At 57.2% G+C, this 18,909-nt stretch overlaps 1 protein-coding gene across 1 annotated transcript in view; it reads right to left on the reverse strand.

The window, feature by feature from the left end:
* Positions 1–3,127: 3,127 nt before the first annotated feature.
* DYNC1H1 (dynein cytoplasmic 1 heavy chain 1) overlaps positions 3,128–18,909 on the reverse strand; it is a 65,722-nt gene continuing 49,940 nt past the window's right edge. Inside the window, exons 50-78 of the mRNA XM_033850603.2 lie at positions 18,769–18,888; positions 18,358–18,478; positions 16,980–17,175; positions 16,381–16,498; positions 16,083–16,298; positions 15,136–15,348; positions 14,877–15,004; positions 12,569–12,722; positions 11,777–11,923; positions 11,530–11,680; positions 11,124–11,377; positions 10,913–11,047; positions 10,716–10,810; positions 10,367–10,541; positions 10,140–10,215; positions 9,277–9,437; positions 9,035–9,146; positions 8,872–8,932; positions 8,654–8,777; positions 8,401–8,514; positions 7,789–7,959; positions 7,484–7,701; positions 7,292–7,395; positions 5,571–5,782; positions 4,991–5,144; positions 4,290–4,432; positions 3,990–4,158; positions 3,655–3,782; positions 3,128–3,486 (exon numbers count right to left, since the gene is read on the reverse strand). Of these exons, the coding sequence (XP_033706494.1) occupies positions 3,358–3,486; positions 3,655–3,782; positions 3,990–4,158; positions 4,290–4,432; positions 4,991–5,144; positions 5,571–5,782; positions 7,292–7,395; positions 7,484–7,701; positions 7,789–7,959; positions 8,401–8,514; positions 8,654–8,777; positions 8,872–8,932; positions 9,035–9,146; positions 9,277–9,437; positions 10,140–10,215; positions 10,367–10,541; positions 10,716–10,810; positions 10,913–11,047; positions 11,124–11,377; positions 11,530–11,680; positions 11,777–11,923; positions 12,569–12,722; positions 14,877–15,004; positions 15,136–15,348; positions 16,083–16,298; positions 16,381–16,498; positions 16,980–17,175; positions 18,358–18,478; positions 18,769–18,888 (4,299 nt within the window). The 3' untranslated portion in view covers positions 3,128–3,357. The remainder of the gene's footprint in view (positions 3,487–3,654; positions 3,783–3,989; positions 4,159–4,289; positions 4,433–4,990; positions 5,145–5,570; positions 5,783–7,291; positions 7,396–7,483; positions 7,702–7,788; positions 7,960–8,400; positions 8,515–8,653; positions 8,778–8,871; positions 8,933–9,034; positions 9,147–9,276; positions 9,438–10,139; positions 10,216–10,366; positions 10,542–10,715; positions 10,811–10,912; positions 11,048–11,123; positions 11,378–11,529; positions 11,681–11,776; positions 11,924–12,568; positions 12,723–14,876; positions 15,005–15,135; positions 15,349–16,082; positions 16,299–16,380; positions 16,499–16,979; positions 17,176–18,357; positions 18,479–18,768; positions 18,889–18,909) is intronic.

Genomic DNA, 18,909 nt, shown 5'->3' on the forward strand with positions numbered 1-18,909 from the left:
TGCGGGGAGAGCGTTTGGTTTGGGACGTACAGAGCGAGAGGTCTCTGGAGCCCACGTGCATGATTCATCCAGGAAAATTCACTGAGTGCCGCTGCGTGCTCCTTGCCGGGCCAGGCTTGGGGGACACAGCTGTGGACACAGCAGCAAAAAGCCCAGGTGATGGAGCGCGAGCGGGTTGAAGGGGCTGCAGATCCCGGAGACAGAGGAGGAGGATACAGAGGATGTTAGAGAGAGATGAGCGCCAGGGAGAAAAGCGCAGCCTGTGTGTGTGAGAGAGAGAGAATGGCAGCTGAGGGCGGGGAAGGTTAGCACACGGGAGACACGGGGCCTCTAGGATGGCCTCACGCACACTCTGGTGTGTGTACCGGCCAGACGCTGGGCGGGCAGGGGGCACTCAGGGGTAGAGCTTAACGGACACGACTGGCAGGTAGCAATTTGGTGGCTCTCGGGACAGAGTGGTGACTTCTAAACTCTTCCATAGGAAACGTGCAAACAATACGACTTCTAACATCTCCAGCTTCTGAGCAGAAGCCTTTGTAGTCACACGTGCGGCCCACCTGGAGTTGTCACCTGGGTTAGGCTGTGGCCTCGGCAGAGGGCCCCGAACTGCGAAGGGTGGTGGAAACTGCGGAGGGTGGTGGACGGGGAGAGAGCAGCGCAGCACCGTGGGGTAAACGAGCGGGGACGGGGCGCTGCAAAGAGCCAGAGGAGAGAAGGTACAAGGTCACCCGGCTGAGACGGGCTGGGAGATCCTGGGGCTGAGAGCCACCTTCCGGGGGTGGAGGGGAGGGCGTGGTGTAGGGTGAGGAAGGGGCTGGGGGCCTCCCAAAGGCCCACTTTGACCTTGGCTAGGAAGTGTCCAGGAGAGGCCAGGAAGAATTACTGTGTTTGTGTAACCTGGTGGCTTCGAGCTTGGTTTCAGAGAATTCTCCAGTAAATCTGCATGATAAGGGATTTTTTTTTTTGCCGTATGCGGGCCTCTCACCGTTGTGGCCTCTGCCGTTGCAGGCTCAGCGGCCATGGCTTATGGGCTCAGCTGCTCCGCGGCATGTGGGATCTTCTCGGACCGGGGCACGAACCCGTGTCCCCTGCATCGGCAGGCGGACTCTCAACCACTGCGCCACCAGGGAAGCCCCTTTATGTCTTTTTTTAAGATTTAAACAATAGAAATGTATTGTCACAGTTTCGGGATCTAATAGTCCGAGACGAAGGTGTTTGTTAGTAGTTTACGTCCTAAATAATGTCTCTGGGCCCCACTACTTCGCCTACAACTAGGTTTCCAGTTCAGGAAAGGCCCCGCCTCCCTTGAATCCCAGAGAATTTCCTTACTTTTGCTAAACATTTATGTATTTTTTAAACCTTGACCTGGGGAGGAAGGGGCCCACTGCTCTCTGGCTGACGTGTCTCCCGTTGGGCCCTTACGCCCCCAGAGCTCTTCACACGCAGCCGCCCTCGGGGAGCTCGGGCTCTCGGGATATTGGGATTGATGACAGAGTTTCGTCAGGATAGTGAAAGCAGATGGGCCCCTGCCCCTGGCCTGAGAAGACTCCCTCTGCCCCGTCCCCTCTCCCGAGCAGGGTGTCCTGATGGGGTAACATCTGAAAGAACAGGTGGCGGAGGCTCGTTCCTTTTTCTCACTGAGCCTCTGTTTTTTTGTTTTTTTTGTTTTTATTATTTCTTTGGCTGCGTCGGGTCTTTGTTGCTGTGCGCGGGCTTTCTCTAGTTGCAGCAAGTGGGGGCTACACTTCGTTGCGGTGCGCGGCCTTCTCATTGTGGTGGCTTCTCTTGTTGCAGAGCACAGGCTCTAGGCGCACGGGCTTCAGTAGTTGTGACACGTGGGCTCAGTAGTTGTGGCTCGCAGGCTCTAGAGCGCAGGCTCAGTAGTTGTGGAACACGGGCTTAGTTGCTCCGTGGCATGTGGGATCTTCCCGGAGCAGGGAGGACTCTGTGTCCCCTGCATTGGCACGTGGATTCTTAACCAATGTGTCACCAGGGAAGCCCCTGGTCCCCCTTTCTGCCGGCTCTGCCCACGGTCTAGCCTGAACCCCTGATGGCAGGTGAGGGGTAGTCTGATGTGGGGTCCCTCCTCGGGCCCCACGGACAGAACTTCCACGGGGGTGAGGCTGGGGGGCAGGAAGTAGGGGCTCAGGGTACTCCTTGTGGGGTCCACGGGGAACCCTGACGGGGAGCCTCAGTCCTGGGCCTGCAGTGCCCTGTCCCCAGCCCCAGGACACATGGGGACGAGGGTCTGGCAGTGGGAGTGGCTCCTGCCCTGCATTCCCCACCCCCGCCAGGCCTTCAGGGCTTCTAGGATGGCATTCCTTCCCCTGTGCCCTGGAATCCCTGCCCGGCACCACCCAGCACCTGTGCTCAAGACCCTTCCCCGTAAATGGGGTGGAGGGGGGCGAAGAAGGCTCAGGCGGGGCCAGGCACCCACGGTGGGCCTCCCGGGGCTCTCCCGGCCATTAGCAGCGCTTGGGCGAGAGCCTGCGGCACCGTTAAATACTCCCGGTGACTGAAGAAAAGCTAAAAGGCCTTATTGGTTCAGAGAAAACCATGTAAAATGGGCCCCAACCTTCAGTCCGATACCGCTCTGGACTTCCTCAGGCCCCCCAGGGACCCCAGAGGGCCCGTCCGGAGCTGGGTGGGAGGCGGCTCCGGCTCTGAGGCCCCCGGCCGCTCCGCGGAGGCCGCTGGGGCTGGGAGGGTGTGGGCAGGGCCAGGGCGTCCAGTCAGGCCTCAGGCCGTCACCGCGCTGGGCCGAGCTTGGCTCACAGGCAGCCCGTGGCAGGACGGCCGGGGTCATGGCGGGGCCCGCGCTGATGCCTGGGCCGGCGCCCCGGCGCCCCAGGAGCTCTCGCGAGGCCCCGCACAGGCCAGAAACCTGCTTCGCAGGACAGCATGCCCGTCACTTCCAGCCACCACCCTAGGGTCGTGGGAACGAAGGCGCCAGAGAGGAGGCGGGACGAGGGCGTCCACCTGGGCCACGGGTTCCCGGTGACGGACACGGCGCCAGCCCCACGCCCCGGGAGCGCCAGCGCTCTCCTAGGAACGGGGCTGCCTCTGTGTTGTGAAGGGTCCAGGGTGTCCACAGGAGCCAGAGCTGAGACAAGAGGCCGGAGCCGGCTCATGCTTAGTGTTTTATTTCATAAAACAAGCCATGCTTCGGCCCTCAAAACCACGTCCCTGTATCCCTCCCGTTTCCACCTCCCAGCCGTCTGGCTTCTTTCGGCTTCTTCTAGCCTCACACCAACAACTTTCCTTTGACAAGTCCGTACCTTCCACACATCCTAATAACGAATAAACGTTAAATATTAATTTTACTGTTACAGAAAGGGGCGCTAGAAAAGGCGAGTCTCACTCGGTGCAGAGAACGGCAACGCCGCGCTCGTAGAAGCTGCGCGGGTCCTCCTTGGTCGCGATTTCAAAGTCCACGGTGAAGATGAGGTCTGCTCGGGTGAAGTTCAGGTAGACGGGAAGGGTCACCTGCGAGGAAAGGGGGCTCTGGGGCAGGGGCTTCACGCGAGAGGGAACGGACGGTTCCTCCTGTGACGCAGGGACTCGCGGCCGGGAGAGGGCGGGGACGTCGCCCTGGCGCCCGGTGGGCGTCCTCAGAGCCTCCCTGACCACAGAGGACGGGAAGGAGCCACTCACCACGTTGGCCTTTTTCTCTGCGCTTGTCTGCTTGACCCAGCGCAGCTGCGTCAGGGGGAGGACGGTGGAGATGGCGTTGGAGAGCGAGAGCTTGTTGTTGCTGCACGTGGCCCCCTGGAGCTTCAACCCTGTGGGGGGGGGGCGGGCGGTCAGGACCCTCCGAGGGGAGCACGAGCTGTGCGGCCACGGGCCTGGGCTCTAACTTAACGCGTTCGCGTGGGAACCACCAGCAGGCGGCCCGCGAGGGGGCGATGGCTGAGCTGCAGGCCCGGGGACAGGGGAGGGGAACCTGAGAGAGAAGAGAAGCCCGGCCGGCCGGAGTGGCCCCCACTCACCCGTGACCCCAAAGCTGCAGGCGTCCAGCGTGGTGCTCTGCGAGGTGGTGACGTTCACCTCCAGGCAGAGCTCCTCCAGGGACCAGCTGTTGGCCTGGGCCACGTACTGCCTGGTGGCAGTGATGTACGCCTCGGGCACAAACAGGCCGCCCAGGCACACGTGGATGTTCTGTGGGAAGAAGCAGCCCCAGCTGAGAGCCGGCCCCACCGGGCCCGAGAGCCAGCACCCGGGCCAGCTGCCGACCCTCCCCGGGGACCCTCCCGGGGACCCTCCCCCAGCTCCTCAGGAGTGGCCACCACCTTTAGCTCCTTGGCGCCACCAGAGGCAGCCGCCAGTGAGATGTTCTGCAGCTGTTTGATCCTCTCACTGAAGTCGGAGACCCACTGGATGACAGTCATGCCGGCGGGCACCGTGTAGTGGGACCAGCTCCGGGGCAGAATTCCTGCAAGCGAGGAGCCCCGGCCTGGCATCAGTGCCGACAGTTCCCCCGGCGCAGGTGGGCGCACAGCTGAGCGCTGGCAGGTCTGCCCCCGCTTGCAGGCTCTGCTGCTTCCCCTCCCTGGTGCACCTCACGCCCTGCATGGGCCACCATCCCCACCGCACGTGCTCCACGCCCAGTCCGGGTGACCCACGGGACGCGTCTGGAGGAGCACAACCGCTCCGAGGAACCACAGCTACAAACCCCCGCCACGGGCGGCTCGGCGGTACTGCCAATGGAGGCTCTCAGAGCCGATGGAAACCCCGGGGGTCCCTGTGCCTTTGGACTCCAGCACCCTACCCTAGTCCTCCCTAAAGACTGCAGAAGTGAGTAAAGATTCTGTTCAGTGCTCAGTGAACCAGCATAAAACAGATACAAATTCTCGGGCGTTTCTAAGTCTGCTCCCAGGTGCGGGCATCGAGCTGCCCTGAGGGAAGTCTGGGCGAGGCCCGGCTGGGACCTGCCGCCACTCTGAGGGGCTCCCGGGAGAACCCCTGCACCCCAGCGGCACCACGGGCGCACCTTTCACCAGCTCGTTGATTAGTGTGCGCAGGTAGTTGGTCTGCTTCTTCTTGCCCTCGCACACCTGCACAACGTCAGCAAGATCCTGGCGGACGTCCTGGAGTAACTTGGCGCCCATCTTCACCTCTCTCTCGAAGAATCTGAACAGAGGATCCTACAGGTGTTGGGAAAGAAGGCCAGAGTGAAGGAGGGGAGGGAGTCTGGGAAGAGGTCTTTTCTCCAGCAGAAAAGACAACCAGAAGTAACTCAGCCTCAGGGAGCCCCGGTTTCATAGCCCTCCCCGTATTATTCACAGTGTCACCCCAGCTCGACCCTGCACTAGACCTCGCACGAAGCTGCGGGCCTGCCTGACCGATGGCAGCTCTGGGCAATTCTGTAGAGGAGAACGGCTGCCGCCGCTTCCTTGGGAGTCATTCACCTCCTTGTGGAAGACGCACCACCTTCATCCTAGGGACTTCCCTCCAGCCCGGCCCAGGCACGCGTGCGCTCCGAGACAACACTGAGGTCGGCTCGACCCGCCCGGTCCCACTTGCTAGGACCCCCCCAAGCCCCAGGACTCGGCGGGGGAAGGGCCAGCCACCTTGATGTTCTCCACCGTGCGTTTGAGGTGGCTCAGCGTCTGAGGAATGAGGTGCAGCCAGTTGGACGCGGTGGTGTGCAGCGTCCGCATCCAGGCGGGGCGCCCGTCGGACGTGGCATCCGGCCTCGTCTTCTTCTCCGTCTCTGCGTAGGCCAGGTCGTCCTCGTCCTCCAGCATCTGCATCTTCAGCATTTTACTGATCATGTCCACGCCTGGGCCGCAGGGAGAGAGTGCACAGCAGGAGAGCAGAGAGAAAGGGACTTGAAGGTAAAGGCCGCACACTGCGTTTGTTTCACAGGTGTAACTGTGTGCCCTGCAAGGTACCACGTGGGTACCTGTCCTAAAGCACGGAGGACGGCCTGACCAGAAAGGTAAGGCGGCAACGACAGAAGAAACAGCGCCACCAGGTCAAGTCCTGACTGCTGGGCTGCTCCAGTGGCCGAGTGCAAACCCCAGAGGCCTCTGCTAGGCTCGCGCATCCACTGTCGTCAGGGGGTGGGCTCTGGGGCGCGCCAGCGCCAGGCAGGGAGGCCACCTGGGCTGCTAACGCGTGACCACTTCCGGCTAAGACTGCGCGGAGCCGTGTGGCGGCCTCCCGCGGGCTCTGGACTCTGCCTCTGCCTGCGGGTCCCTGACCCGAGTGGGGTGCTCCAAGTCCAGTTCCTGAGCGGCACTCTCACCTGGAGGCTGGGCTGGAGGACAGGGCTCAGCCTCCCCAAGCCAGGCCCCTGTGGCTCATACCTCACGGCCTCCACGTGGGCCACACCACCTGGGGCACCATCAGCTCTGGCGTGACATGGGGCTCAGATAACACTCACTACAGTGTTGAGCGGGACCCAGCGCCGGTCCCAGCAGGCAGCACGGTATTAACTCGCTAAGTGATCTCAGTACACGCTGCTGTATGAAACAAGGCCCAGCGCCCCCCCCACCCCCACCCCCGGCCGAGACCTGCCCAGCACCCAGGCCTCAAGCCTTCCTCTGCTTCCCTGCTGGCCAGCCCGGCCTCCCATTTGGTCACCTGTGGGGCCTGCCACCCCCCACCTCCCCCAGCGAGAGGCACGCGTTCAAGGTCGTCGTCAGTCAGAAAGCAGGCCCCATGGCTAGGGGTTCTTCTCATTACAGAGCTGAATCGCGGGCCTGAGGTGAACTGTTGGGGTCTGTCCTATCAACCAGGGTATGAGTTTGGGCAAATCACCCGTCTTCTGGGCCTGTTTCCCATAAAGAGAAGCCTGGCTCAGATGAGCAGTTCTCAAACCTGAGTGTCTCAGCGACCGGGGGGTTTATCAAAACAGACGCCAGGCCCCAGCAAGTCCAGTTCTGATTCCCCGGCGTGGGGCCCGAGGACCTGCCTGTCTAAATTTGCAGGGGAGGCTGAAGCTGTGGTCTGGGGACCACACTTCGAGAACCACTGGGTTAGATGATTTCTTGAATAGTCCTGAAGTTCCAAAAAAGCGTATTCCAAAAAGAGACTAAAAGATTTAAAACGTCACTTAACCCAAGAGTTTAAGAAAACTGAACAAGAGAAAAAGTGAAATTTCTTCTGAATCTAAGACAAAAAACCTAAATGCAATTTCCCGACTCCATGTAAGCAGCTATCGAGCCTTTTCCCCAGGACGGAGCCTGTACCGCAGGAAAGACACCAGCGGGAGCAGATCGTTTTCCCTGCCCCCCGGAGTGGAGGGAGGAAGGTGCGGTCTGGGGGAGGACAGCTGGGTACCCACCCTGCGTGGTGAGCAGGACCTTCTCAGCGTTGTTGGGCAAGCCCAGCCAGGAGGGGGTCTGCGTGTCCGGGAGCAGCTCCACCCACTGCACGAACTCCTCTCGCCTGGAAAGGCGGCACGCTGTTAGTGCCGTTACACGCGGGCCGGAAGCGCGCGGTGCCTCCCCTGTGGGTCCCGGGGGCGGACGCATACCTGATGCCGTCTGGCATTTGGATGTCTTTGTGCCCGTCGACCTTGCAGGCCAGCTTAAATTCACTGTCGAAACTCCTGGTGGTGAAGAGACGCTCCAGGAAAGTGTTGAGCAGGCGCTGGTCGAACTCATTGTCCACCCGGCCGCCGTAGATGGACTGGGCCATCAAGGTCTTGAGCGCCGCCCAGGGGATCTTGTCTGGAGAGATGTTCTGCCTTCCCTGGGGGGTGGGGGAGGCTGGTCACGCCCACGGCAGGCGGCCACCTGTACGCGAGTCCCCCCCGCCACAGGCACAGCCCACGCTTGCCTTGGCCGTGTCGTCCAGCCACGTGTCCACTGTGTCGCAGGCCGACCGCAGGTCAGACTCCCCGAATTCATACTTCTTCGACCACCCCAGGGGTGCGTATCGTAAGCGCTCTTGGATGATGGCGTGGAACCAGGCCAGCAGGAAGTACAAGCGAGCACGCTCGTTGGGAGACTAGGTGGGGAAGTTAGCAAGGAGAGAATCACCAGAACGCAGCCCCCTTTCTAGCTAAGAAAATAGTGCAGATCCTGTCGGAATCAAAGTCTTAAAAAGAGCTTTCCAGGTACTAACGTTGGAACCACTGTGATCTTAGTAATTAACACGAATATTGTTGTTAGGAGAAAACTATGCCAATTTTCATATTAATAAAGGTGTACTCCCAACTACGCTGTGTAACCAGAAAGTTACATAGAAGAGAACAAGTTTCTAAAAATGGTAGAAAAGGTGGATTAAGGCACAAAAGGAAACAGCACTTAAGAAACACAGAACCGACACACCGATGCACCACTCCTGCCACAACGCTCCCCTGCCCGCGAGCCGGGCCCCGGCCTCCTCTCGGCGCCCGGACGTCCGCGTGGCCGCCGCACCCAGCTCGACTCTGAGCCCCGTGCTCACCTTGCATATCCGAGACACGGGGATGCTGCTGAAGGTCCTCAGCATGTTGGCCTTCACGCCCGGCGGCGGCTCGAACACGAAGATGCGGCCCGCTCGGAGCAGATTCACGGGCACCTGAGCAAGACACGGCACCCGTGACCGCGGTTTCCACGTGTGTTTCAGCTCACACACACGTGCACACGGACACACAGGTGCCAAACCAGCGCCTCGCGCACCGCCTCGCGCACCGCCTCGCGCCCTCCGTGCCGCCCACCTTGGGGTTGATCTCCATGGTGAGGAAGAGCCTGAAGCAGGCGTGCGGCTGCAGCGAGTGCAGCTTCTTCTCCAGCTGCATCAGCCAGCCCGGGGCCAGGTGCACGTTCTTCAGCATTACCCACCTGCAGGGCAGGGACAAGGCCGCAGCCACACCTCACTTTCCGGCCTGAGTTCTTGGGCACTCGGGCCTGGTAAAGCAAAACCCAACAAGCCTACCTGCCCGACTTCACGGCTGTATTTATTGCCTTATCTGCTTGGTTAAAGCCTTCTGCCGAGCCTGGTACCAGAAAGCTTAGTGTCAGCACATGGACTTGGACTTCAACGCCCACCCACACTGAAGTCTGGGGTGCCCCCCGTGGAACTGACCAAGCACCCTTACCAATGGCAATGGACGTGATCTGTGTGTTCTGCTCAGCTGCGAGGTCCTCCACGTGCCCGCTGGCATCGTAACCAGGCACAGAGCACATTAGGACAGGGGTGTTTGGCTTTACCTGCAGATCAGGAAGTCGGAATTGGGTGAGAGAGCATCCCACCCGACAGCGCACCTGTCGAGGGAGGAGAGCCCTGCGGAGGGGCTCGTGAAAACGGGCTGGGTTCAGAGTCTGCGAGGCCAGAGCGTACCTCTGTGTCCACGATGTGGGTCAGGTCGAGCGGCTGCTCCATGATGGACATGAAGGAATCCCCGAGGTTTGTGGAGACAAACATGTGAGCCATGGCCAGCAGGCGGTCGGGGCGGAAGGCCTGAATCAAGAGCAGCCGGTGGATGGCTTGCCCGATGGGAGCTGAAACGAGGCCGTGAGAAGGGCTGGGGGTTGGTGACAGCACAGACTTTGAGATGTTCTCCCGCCTGGACTGCTCTTGCCACCAGCTCTCGCTCTGCAAACACTCATTGTCCGAGACTCAGCTCAAACACCCCAGACACCACGACGCCCGCTCTGTCCTCTCTGCCTGAGAACTCCACCACCTCCACGCTGTCACTGAGCCCTCTGGGAAGAGCTGTGACAAGACCTACGCCTGGGTCTGTGGGTGATGAGCGGTGACTGATTCTAAATGGCTAACTACATCGTACCCATTTGTGGAGAACGCTGAAGATTCTCAGGAACGTCTAAGATCACAGATACCCTACAGCCCACGACTGAGCTGCAGCTATGCTGGACATCACCCTTTTCTTCCTCCCCATCGTGGGGCCTGTCTGGTCCAGAACCTCGCGTAACACGCTCGAAACCAGCCGGTTTCCCCCCGATGTCGGGCAAGGACCTTCCGATCTATTTCTCTTTTGGTCTTTAAGCATGAGTTGCAACAGGAATTGGGAGTTTTTCGCTTTCTTACGCCTAAGCTGTCTCCTAAGTTTTAACACCGAAATACTTATCTCAGGAATCAATGGCTTTTTATCTTTGGGGAGCGTCCCTGCATTCAAGCAGCAAAGCCCAACTGTACACTCTGGTCCAGAATGAAAACAACGGGGGAGGCCTCGTGGGGCTTACTTGCAGGGCTTTCCTCGCTCCAGAGGTACGGCACCGTCTGCTCTGGGGAGCTGCTGTCCAGCCAGATGCCAAATTGCTGTGGGGGCAACAGCGGAAGTGAGGTTGGGACCAACGTGTCGATGTTTGACGTGAGAAAACACCGCACAACGTCCTGGGTGTTACACGACACGCGCGACTCCCTGGGAGTAAGGCCAGCTTCCCCCCGGGAGCGTTCACAAGACACTTACCTCGTCTGCTTGAACCTTCGCAATCAGATCCCTAAACGCGGGCAGGCAGCTCAGCCGCACCGCCGCCTCGGCCTGCTCCACCGTCAGACCCTGGATCTTGGGCGTCGAGCCAGCGTTCAGGACGATCTCCTTCCCCCTCAGGAAGTGCTGGAACTCGGCATCGTAGGTGGGCTCCCTGGGAAGGGGGCAACAGTCAGCTGGGGTCTCCCAGATTCACTTCTACTGTCACTAAAAGAGCAATAATGGCTTTAAGAAGAAAAAAAAGCTCATCCCATCAGAAAATGCTAGCAGGCAGGCTGCAAAATGACGATGTTCTCTGGTGGAAAGTGAGGCGGGGCAGCCGACTTACCCGATGGTGCCCTTCAGTTTGATTCTCGCCAGCAGCATGGCGAAGGTGATGTGGTCCTGGTGCAGCATGCCTCGAGCTACCCGGTTAAACGCCACCTGGAGCCAAATGCAGGAAGCACTGCCGACCCTGAAGCACTACTCCCGAGCCCCCCACTGCACACACGCGTGCACCCCGGGACAGCCGGGCGTGCGCCGTACCTGGAAGAGGTCCTTGGTGATGATGGAGAGGCGCTGCGTGTGGTCGGTGACGCCCTTCAGGTTCGGGTTCTCGTACAGGACGTTGTGGTAGATGTCCAGGAAGAACTGCAGGGAGTACTGGTACAGGAAGTGTATCTGGAAGTGGCGAAGGCGGCTGTTAGCGCCTGTGCAGGCGGGGCGGGAGCCCCCGGCTGGGCGCGGCCCCGCTCACCTGCTTCAGGGACTCCATGGTGAAGTAGATGCTGCTGCAGGCGGTGGACAGCGGCAGGTACTGCTGGGACACAGTCTCCACCTCCTGCATCACAATGTCCGTCTCCTCGACTTTCCTCGTCACCTCGGCGGCCTCTTTCTTGAGGTTCTCCAGGGTCGTTATGATTGTGTCATCATCCAAAATGCGCCCTTTCACCTCATTCAGAGCTTGTAGCAGAGACTTTTCCAGCTGACGCAAGCGCAGCTGAAATTCCCCTTAAATGATGAGAACACCCAGAGCTCGCTACAGGACTTAGTTCTTTCCACGGAGTGCTCCGTGATGCGTCCGACACAAGCCCGGCGCACCCTCGTCCTGTGAAAGTTCAGGCCCCCGACCTGCACCGAGAACTACGGATCCAGAGACATACCTTGGAGTTTAAGAAGATCGGAACGTTTTTCATCCACGTCAGGTCTTTCTGCCTTGAGAACTTCATTGAGACACTGGCTCTGCAAACTGCTACGGGTGACGGTGAAGTTGACGAAAGTAACCCGGGAACAGAGATCAGGTGGGAACTCGACCTGCCAAAAGGGGCGACAGACCAGGCAGCTTTGCTACACATCCGCGGCCTCACCTAACGCCGCCCCGTCTTCACGGAGGAGGGCCCCGTCCCTTACCGTGGGATCCCGGGTGGACAGGAAGATGACAAAGGATGGCGACAGGTCTATGTCCTGGTCACCGAGGGTGATCAGCACTCTCCCCCCTGTTCGCCGGACTTCACGGTTCAAAACTGGATTCAGAACTGGATCATAGCTCTCCACGTCCTACGTGTGTATATGTGAGGTGTCATTGACAGGGAGAGTTTTACAGTGTTTATTTTCACCCATATAACTGACTTCCTACTCCAGATAAACACATCTCCCCAGAAGCCACCCAGCTATTTAGACCTGCGCTGCCCAATACGTGGCCATTAGGCACACGTGGCTACTTAGACAAAATTGAAAGTTCAGTTCCTTGTCACGCTGGCCCGTGAAGTGCTCAACAGTGGGGCCGCCATGCAGTTCAGCACAAGCTAAAGAACGTTTCCGTCGCTGTCCCGGTGGATGGTGACGATCTAGACCAACTAGAATTTTAAGTGCAAACACTGCTTCTGTTGGATTTTTTATAGATCTCAGAGCTTTAGCTTTGCCTTTTTAAAACTTTTTTGGCCACGCCGCTCGGCTTGTGAGATCTTAGTTCCCCGACCAGATGTTGAACCCGGACCCTCAGCAGTGAAAGTGCGGAGTCCTAACCACTGGACCATCGGGTAATCCCCTAACCTTGCTTTCATATCAGATGACGTCTTGCAAAGTTCAAAAAGTAGCACGTATTATGTGATTCACATCAACTGCATTTGCAAAAACCTAAATGCAGCCCTAAAGGCCATCCCTGTGGGAAGCAGAGTCTGCAGAGCTGAGATGCACACGAACCTGGACCAGAAGGGGGTTGCCGAACCTCAGCGCACTCTCCAGGTTCTTCCTGAAGGCGTCGTCCAGGAAGCTGGTCCGTGTGATCTTGCGGTCCTTGTACTCATTCATGATGAACTCTGTGGCCTGTCCTGAGGGGTCGATGATCAGTGGATACCTGAGGACGGGCCCCAGAGAAGGAGGTTAGAGGTCCACAGGAAGCACAAGGACGTGGCAGGCAGAGCCCGACAAGATGACAGGAAGGCTGTCCCACGCTCAGCTGTGGGTTCCAGGTGTATCAGCAGAGACCAACGTGACCTAAGGCTTAATACTAAAATCATCTTTTTGAAGAACTTCTATGACGGGGAGGTAACTAAACCACAGACTCTGCTAAGAAGGGCTGTAGTCAAAGCTTTTCTTTCTGGGACACACAGTGCTTCTCTAAGAAGTCCGAGCATACTGCACTAGGATGACTGTTCTCTGTAGAATCTACTGCTGCCCCTCTCAGGGCCAACTCCTGCAGGGCAGGTATCAACACCACTGCTGCTGCAGCCCCGCGAGCTGACGGCTGGGAAGGGTTTACGCTGCCCAGGACCCTCCTTCACTCAATGCTCACGACAACCCTACAAGATAGGTGTTATCCTCACGTCCATTTCACAAAGGAGGAAAAAGGGGCACAGAAAGGCGAACATCATTTGTCCAGGGTCACACAGCTGCTTAACAAAAAAATGTTAAAAACATAGTACACACACGTGATTGTACAAAATTCAAGAGCTACGAAAGGGCAAGTGGTGAGAACCGCCCCTCCCCCTCCTCCCTGGTCACCGGTTTCTGGTCCATGTACACAAAGGAGGTTTATGTGTTCACAGACACACGTGTGTCCCCGGGGGAGCACACCACCCCACACTGTGGCCTGCCGGAAGCACCCTCACACGCAGGCTCTGGACGAAGGGCCAGGTCTGCAAGGGCCCCCGGCCTCCCACTGGGGGGACGCACGGTGACCTGTTCACTAGCCCCAACGAGGGGCGTCAGAGGCATTTCCGGGCCTCTGGTAGGACACACTCTGTCCTGTGAATGTTCTGAGATGCATCATTCTTCACGAGTGCCGGGCTTTGGGACACCCGGAAGCATGCATTTCCACGTAAGACAAATGCAGCCCCCCACACAGACCCCTCATAGACGCCACAATGGATGGACATTCCCGCCAGCGGCCCCTGGCGAGACCCCGCGCCACTTGTGAGACCTGAGGGTTGGCTCCTCTTTGTGCCCTGGGGACAGTGGCATATACAGCAAGGGCTCAAAGGTTCCAAGATGTGCAGATATGGTTAAATAGGACTCTGGGAATCAGTTTTTTGAAAGAGAAAGAAAACCCAGGGTGGCTGGGTTTGGGAGCTGCCACAGAGGAGGGGGTCAGTCCTTGAACTGCTCTGTGAGCCCCCCTCAGCTGCAGGCCCGTTCCTCCTCTTACTCTGGCCCCCTCCTTAAACCAAAATCAGGGAGCCGCTTCCCTTAACTCTCTCTCTAGCTAAACACTTCCAATTCTTGTAATATTTTAAGAGACAGTCTGTTTTTTGTTTTTGTTTTTTGGCCGCACTGCATGGCTTGGGGGATCTTAGTTCCCCAACCAGGGATCGAACCCACACCCCTGGCAGTGAAAGCACCGAGTCCCAACCACTGGACCGCCGGGGAATTCCCGAGAGGGTCTGTTTTGATCTTCGCCCAATACACAGCCATGCTCATCAATTTCAGAAGGTTACATGAGGCTTCCCTGGTGGCGCAGTGGTTAAGAATCCACCTGCCAATGCAGGGGACACAGGTTTGAGCCCTGGTCCGGGAAGATCCCACATGCCACGGAGCAACTAAGCCCGTGCGCCACAACTACTGAGCCTGCACTCTAAAGCCCGTGTGCCACAACTACTGAGCCAGCATGCCACAACTACTGAGGCCCGTGCGCCTAGAGCCTGTGCTCCGCAACAAGAGAAGCCACTGCAATGAGAAGCCCACGTGCCGCAACAAGGAGTGGCCCCCGCTCGCCGCAACTAGAGGAAGCCTGCGGGCAGCAACGCAGACCCCATGCAGCCGAAAATAAATAAATAAATAATTTTTTTTTTTTAAAAAAAGGTTACATGAGATCCACTCATTGTAGGACAGTTTGGACAGTCACAACGAAAGAAAAAGGGAACCGTGCCCAGCCCACCATCAGAGGTGAGCACGCGGACCCTCCCAATGTCCTATTCCCCTCTTCTAAAGGTGTGTTTTGAAAAAAAATGAAAAGGGGAGCACTGCACACGAAGACTTCTAACCCGTGCCCTTGCTGCGCACAAGCACTTACCTATTGAAGCGTTTCAGCATGATGGCGTTCTCCGTGCACAGGTCGTCTGCAGGTAGGGAGCTGGCTTGCCAGCGGAGACGCTCGTCAGCGTTGGACAGATACTCCGTCCTCGCGATATCTGTGCGGAACTGAGAGGGACAGCAGTTACGGATCCTTTTCTTCAGGACGCAGACAGGCACAGCTTCCCAGTGGAGATGGTGACAGCTTACTGACCCTCATTTTGGCTCCCACCTTTTTGAAATTCCCTGCGGACGGTTACCTGGATGTTGGCTTGCTGTAAGTGATGGGACCAGGTGGTAAACAAGTTCTGGCGCATCTGCTGGTCAAAGTAACCCGCATAAGCAATAAATGCAGCTGACAGGAGACAGTCCCCGGCGATGGTGGACATCTGGTTCTTGAAAGTTTCACTTGTTTTTTCCCATCGTTCCCGTTCAGCAGACAAGCTCTTCAGAAGAGCGGTGCTCCGGTTTACCTAAAAAGAAAACCAAACAGGCTTTATGCTGAAAAGTGCACATCCGTTCCTGCCCACGGTGGGCAGGGTCTGGGAGGGCTGCAGAGACAAGCACACTCATGGTTCAGATCCCGAAGGAGGTTGGGACCCAGATCACCCACAACTGAGGACGACACAAGCCTCAGAATCTGAGGGCATAAGATGAGTGTAGAGAATTAAGTGTCAGCCTTGAGACTTGTGTGTGAGCAGGTATGCGGGCAGGAAGCAGGTGGAAGGAGCCTCCAGGGGAAGGTTGACCTGGAGGGAAGAGGCGCCAGAGGCGGGAGGCCAAAGCGCCCATTTTGAGGACACAGGAATGGGGGCAAGAGCGACAGGGACCACAGCAGAAGGGACAAGCAGAGGGACGGGAAAGCCTGACAAGGAGGCCCTCGGTGATGCCACTTCTGAAGCCCAAGGCGGGAGAACAAATGGGTTTGGAGCTGGCCGCGGGGGAGAGGGATTCCCCGGCTTCAGAGTGCCCGGCTGCCATCCACCTAACACCACTCAGTAAACGCACAGGAAACAGTCACCAGGACCCCCGTGGACGTGAAAGAGCTAATCCCCCGGGATGACCGCGGTCCGTGCGGCCCGTGTTGTCGTCTGTTACTCTCAGCGCTTCCCCCGGCGAGGCGAGCGAGCACGGCACGGTGAAGGACACCGAAAGGCAGCGTTTCAGGGGAGCGGCAGAAAGAGTGCGCGCGTGACGACCACCTTACTTTGGCTTCGACGGCAGCCAGGTCCGCTTTGATGGCCTGGGCCTCCGAGATGAGGACCGCGTACTCCTCCTTGTAGCGGGCGATGCTGGCCTCCAGCTCGCGGATCATCCGCTCCACCTCGTTGGCTTTCTGCTGGTTGTCCTTGGCGTCGTCCTCCAGCTTCTGCAGCTCGTTGCGTAGGGGCTCCACTCGCTTTAACATGTCGGCGTAGTTAAGCTGCGGAGGGCAGATCGACTGTTTGCAAAAGGGACGGGACACTAGGCCCCCTCGCATGGGGATTCCCAGCCAGGCTGATTACCTGTGCGATGGCCCACTTAACCATAGGCCCGCAGGCCAGGGAGGCCCGATTGACGATTTCGTAATTGTAACTAGGATTGGACATGTAGTTCTTCTTCATCTTCTCCCTTATGGCATCACTGCAAAAGAGGAATTGTATTTCTAAGCATGTGCAGGGCAAAAAGTAAAGAAGAATTTTCAGGGAATCAAAATGCAAAGACTAGAGCCAGCTCCCATCTGTTGCTCCAGTGAGCACCAAGGATGAGCCAGCCCGACCCTAGTTCTCAGGTGGCGAGGCCACTGCTGCTGAGAAGGACTCTCACCTTCCCGCCCCTCCCCTGTTCCCCGACAGGAGACAAGCTCAGGGCCAGCGCTGTGCTCGTAGCCACTCGTGGGGACGGAGCAGCATGCGGCTCACAGAGGTAAAGGGGTCAGGGAACTACTGTCAGGAGTGGGGAGAGGAAATCTGACTAGTTTGCGTGGAAATGGCCTGGAAAGGTGTTTGTGCAACTGCTGAGCTGACATTACCTTCTGTGTGCGCTAAGCCAGAGACACGAGGCCACAAGCAAACACGAGAACCTCAGGCCACCAGATCAGTTTCCCCCACCGGGTGCCACCCACCTGATCTCCTCGGCAGAGAAGTTCACGATGGTGGGGATGAAGTTCTCCCTCATGATGATGGAGCGAATCTGCTTCCAGTCCGTCGTGCTCTCCCCGAGCAACAGGCAGATGGACTCGAGCGCCAGCTTCACGGCGGCAGGGGGGTTGGCCATGGACCGCACCTCCACCAGGTGCTGCTTCTTTATGGACTTCACAGCTGGGCGTGGCGGGAGCACAAGAGGGTGGGGTGGAAAGGACGTGGTGAGAAGGGGACCAGAGCACAGCCAGACGCTTTGACTCTCACCAGAAAAGGGACAAGTGCGCAGAAGATCCAAGTGAACGTGGGATGTTCTGTCTTAAAACCCTCTGGAATAGCTGAAGTGGCCAAAATAATGACAGAGATCTTGCTGTACTAAGTGTAAATCGCAACATTCTGTAAGAAGGACAGCATCTTTAAAAATGTCTCACAAATCCTCATCAATTCCTTTACCTCTGTGAAGATTTAAGTATTAAAAAAAAAAAAGCAAAATTGTTCATTTGTTTTACACCAATTGAACAAAGACCTTTTCAGTCTGCCACAATTTAGAAGTTGTCTTTACCGGCTGGGGTGAAGATGTGGAATTAACAGTTCTAAAAAAAAATGGCCAACACTTTCCATAAACTGAAATGCACATTTTCCTAACCTGAACTTTTATTAAAGCACTTTTTTAAAGTAATTCTTTGGCAGGTGAGAGCTAAATTAAATCCTCATCAAAGCACAACTCTCAGTGAAAATCTATGGTGAATTTTAATTCCTCTTGTGGTGTAATGTGAAAACTACAAGCAATTGGGTTATTTGAAGTAAGTTAAAGGCTGATGGGCAGGAAGGGGCCCAGGGTTAAGGCCACGCCTAGGTACCGGGCAGACTGCAGACTAAGACGGGACGCCGGGTCACTGCGCTCCCTCCTGCAGCATTTCCCAGGTACATGGGGTGGAAAAGGAAGGATGGGGGACTGCTACCAATAATTAAATTAGTCATCGCTGGCCACGATCAGGACACTCTAATAATTATAAATAAGATAGCAACACTGCCTACTTTATGACATTTCTGGATGAAATTCAAGCCAGAGATTTGCAAATAGCATATTTATATCACCAAATTTTAAAAAACGTACCGACAAAAAACTGATTTTGTCCATTTTCTCTTATGAAAAGGGCTTCACTATGGTGAAACAGACTAGCTTTACGGAAACTTTGCTTTAAGAGGTGAAGACAGTCTTTAAGTATTTAGAAAAGGCTTCAGAGACTTGAGACTTATCAATGACGCTGTGGAAACGTACATAACCGGGACCTCTGGGGGAAGGCCCCCTAATCTGTCCACCCTCCCCAGAGAGCCAGACCTCTGACAGTGTGCACACACCATTCTGGGCCTCGATGACGGCCGGCTCCACCTTGTCAAGATCTTCCTTGACGCTCATCTGTTTGTCTGCGATGACCTCCTGCTGCTTGTGCAGCTGTTCCTGAATTTCTTGGCTCATGACCTAGAAAGGAAGGACGGCTCGGCTCTGGGGTAAGCAGTGGTTAATTCGCTGAGTCCTAAAGTGGCACTCCTCATGCCGCCCGGGACAGACACACACAGACACAGACACACACACAGACACACACACACACACAGACACACACACACACACACAGACACACACACACACCCTGCCCCCACTACAGACCTGTTCAACCCTAAAACCCATCTCGGACTAAACTCCCTACTCCCTCATGAGACACAGAGATCGCCCGGCCCACACAGGCCACGGTTCCCAAAACACAGAAGCACCTTTTTCTTCTCCGCCTCCTGCTGGTCCTTCACCATCTTCTTCAGCTTGTCGTTGGCCGCCGCGTTCTTCACCTCCAGCTCTTGGCTCTTTATCCTGAGGTCCCGACGCAGCTCTTCCACCTGAGGAACAAAACCACGTCA

The sequence above is a fragment of the Tursiops truncatus genome, chromosome 2 (genome assembly GCF_011762595.2).
Source record: "Tursiops truncatus isolate mTurTru1 chromosome 2, mTurTru1.mat.Y, whole genome shotgun sequence".
NCBI classification, from domain to species: Eukaryota; Metazoa; Chordata; class Mammalia; order Artiodactyla; family Delphinidae; genus Tursiops; species Tursiops truncatus.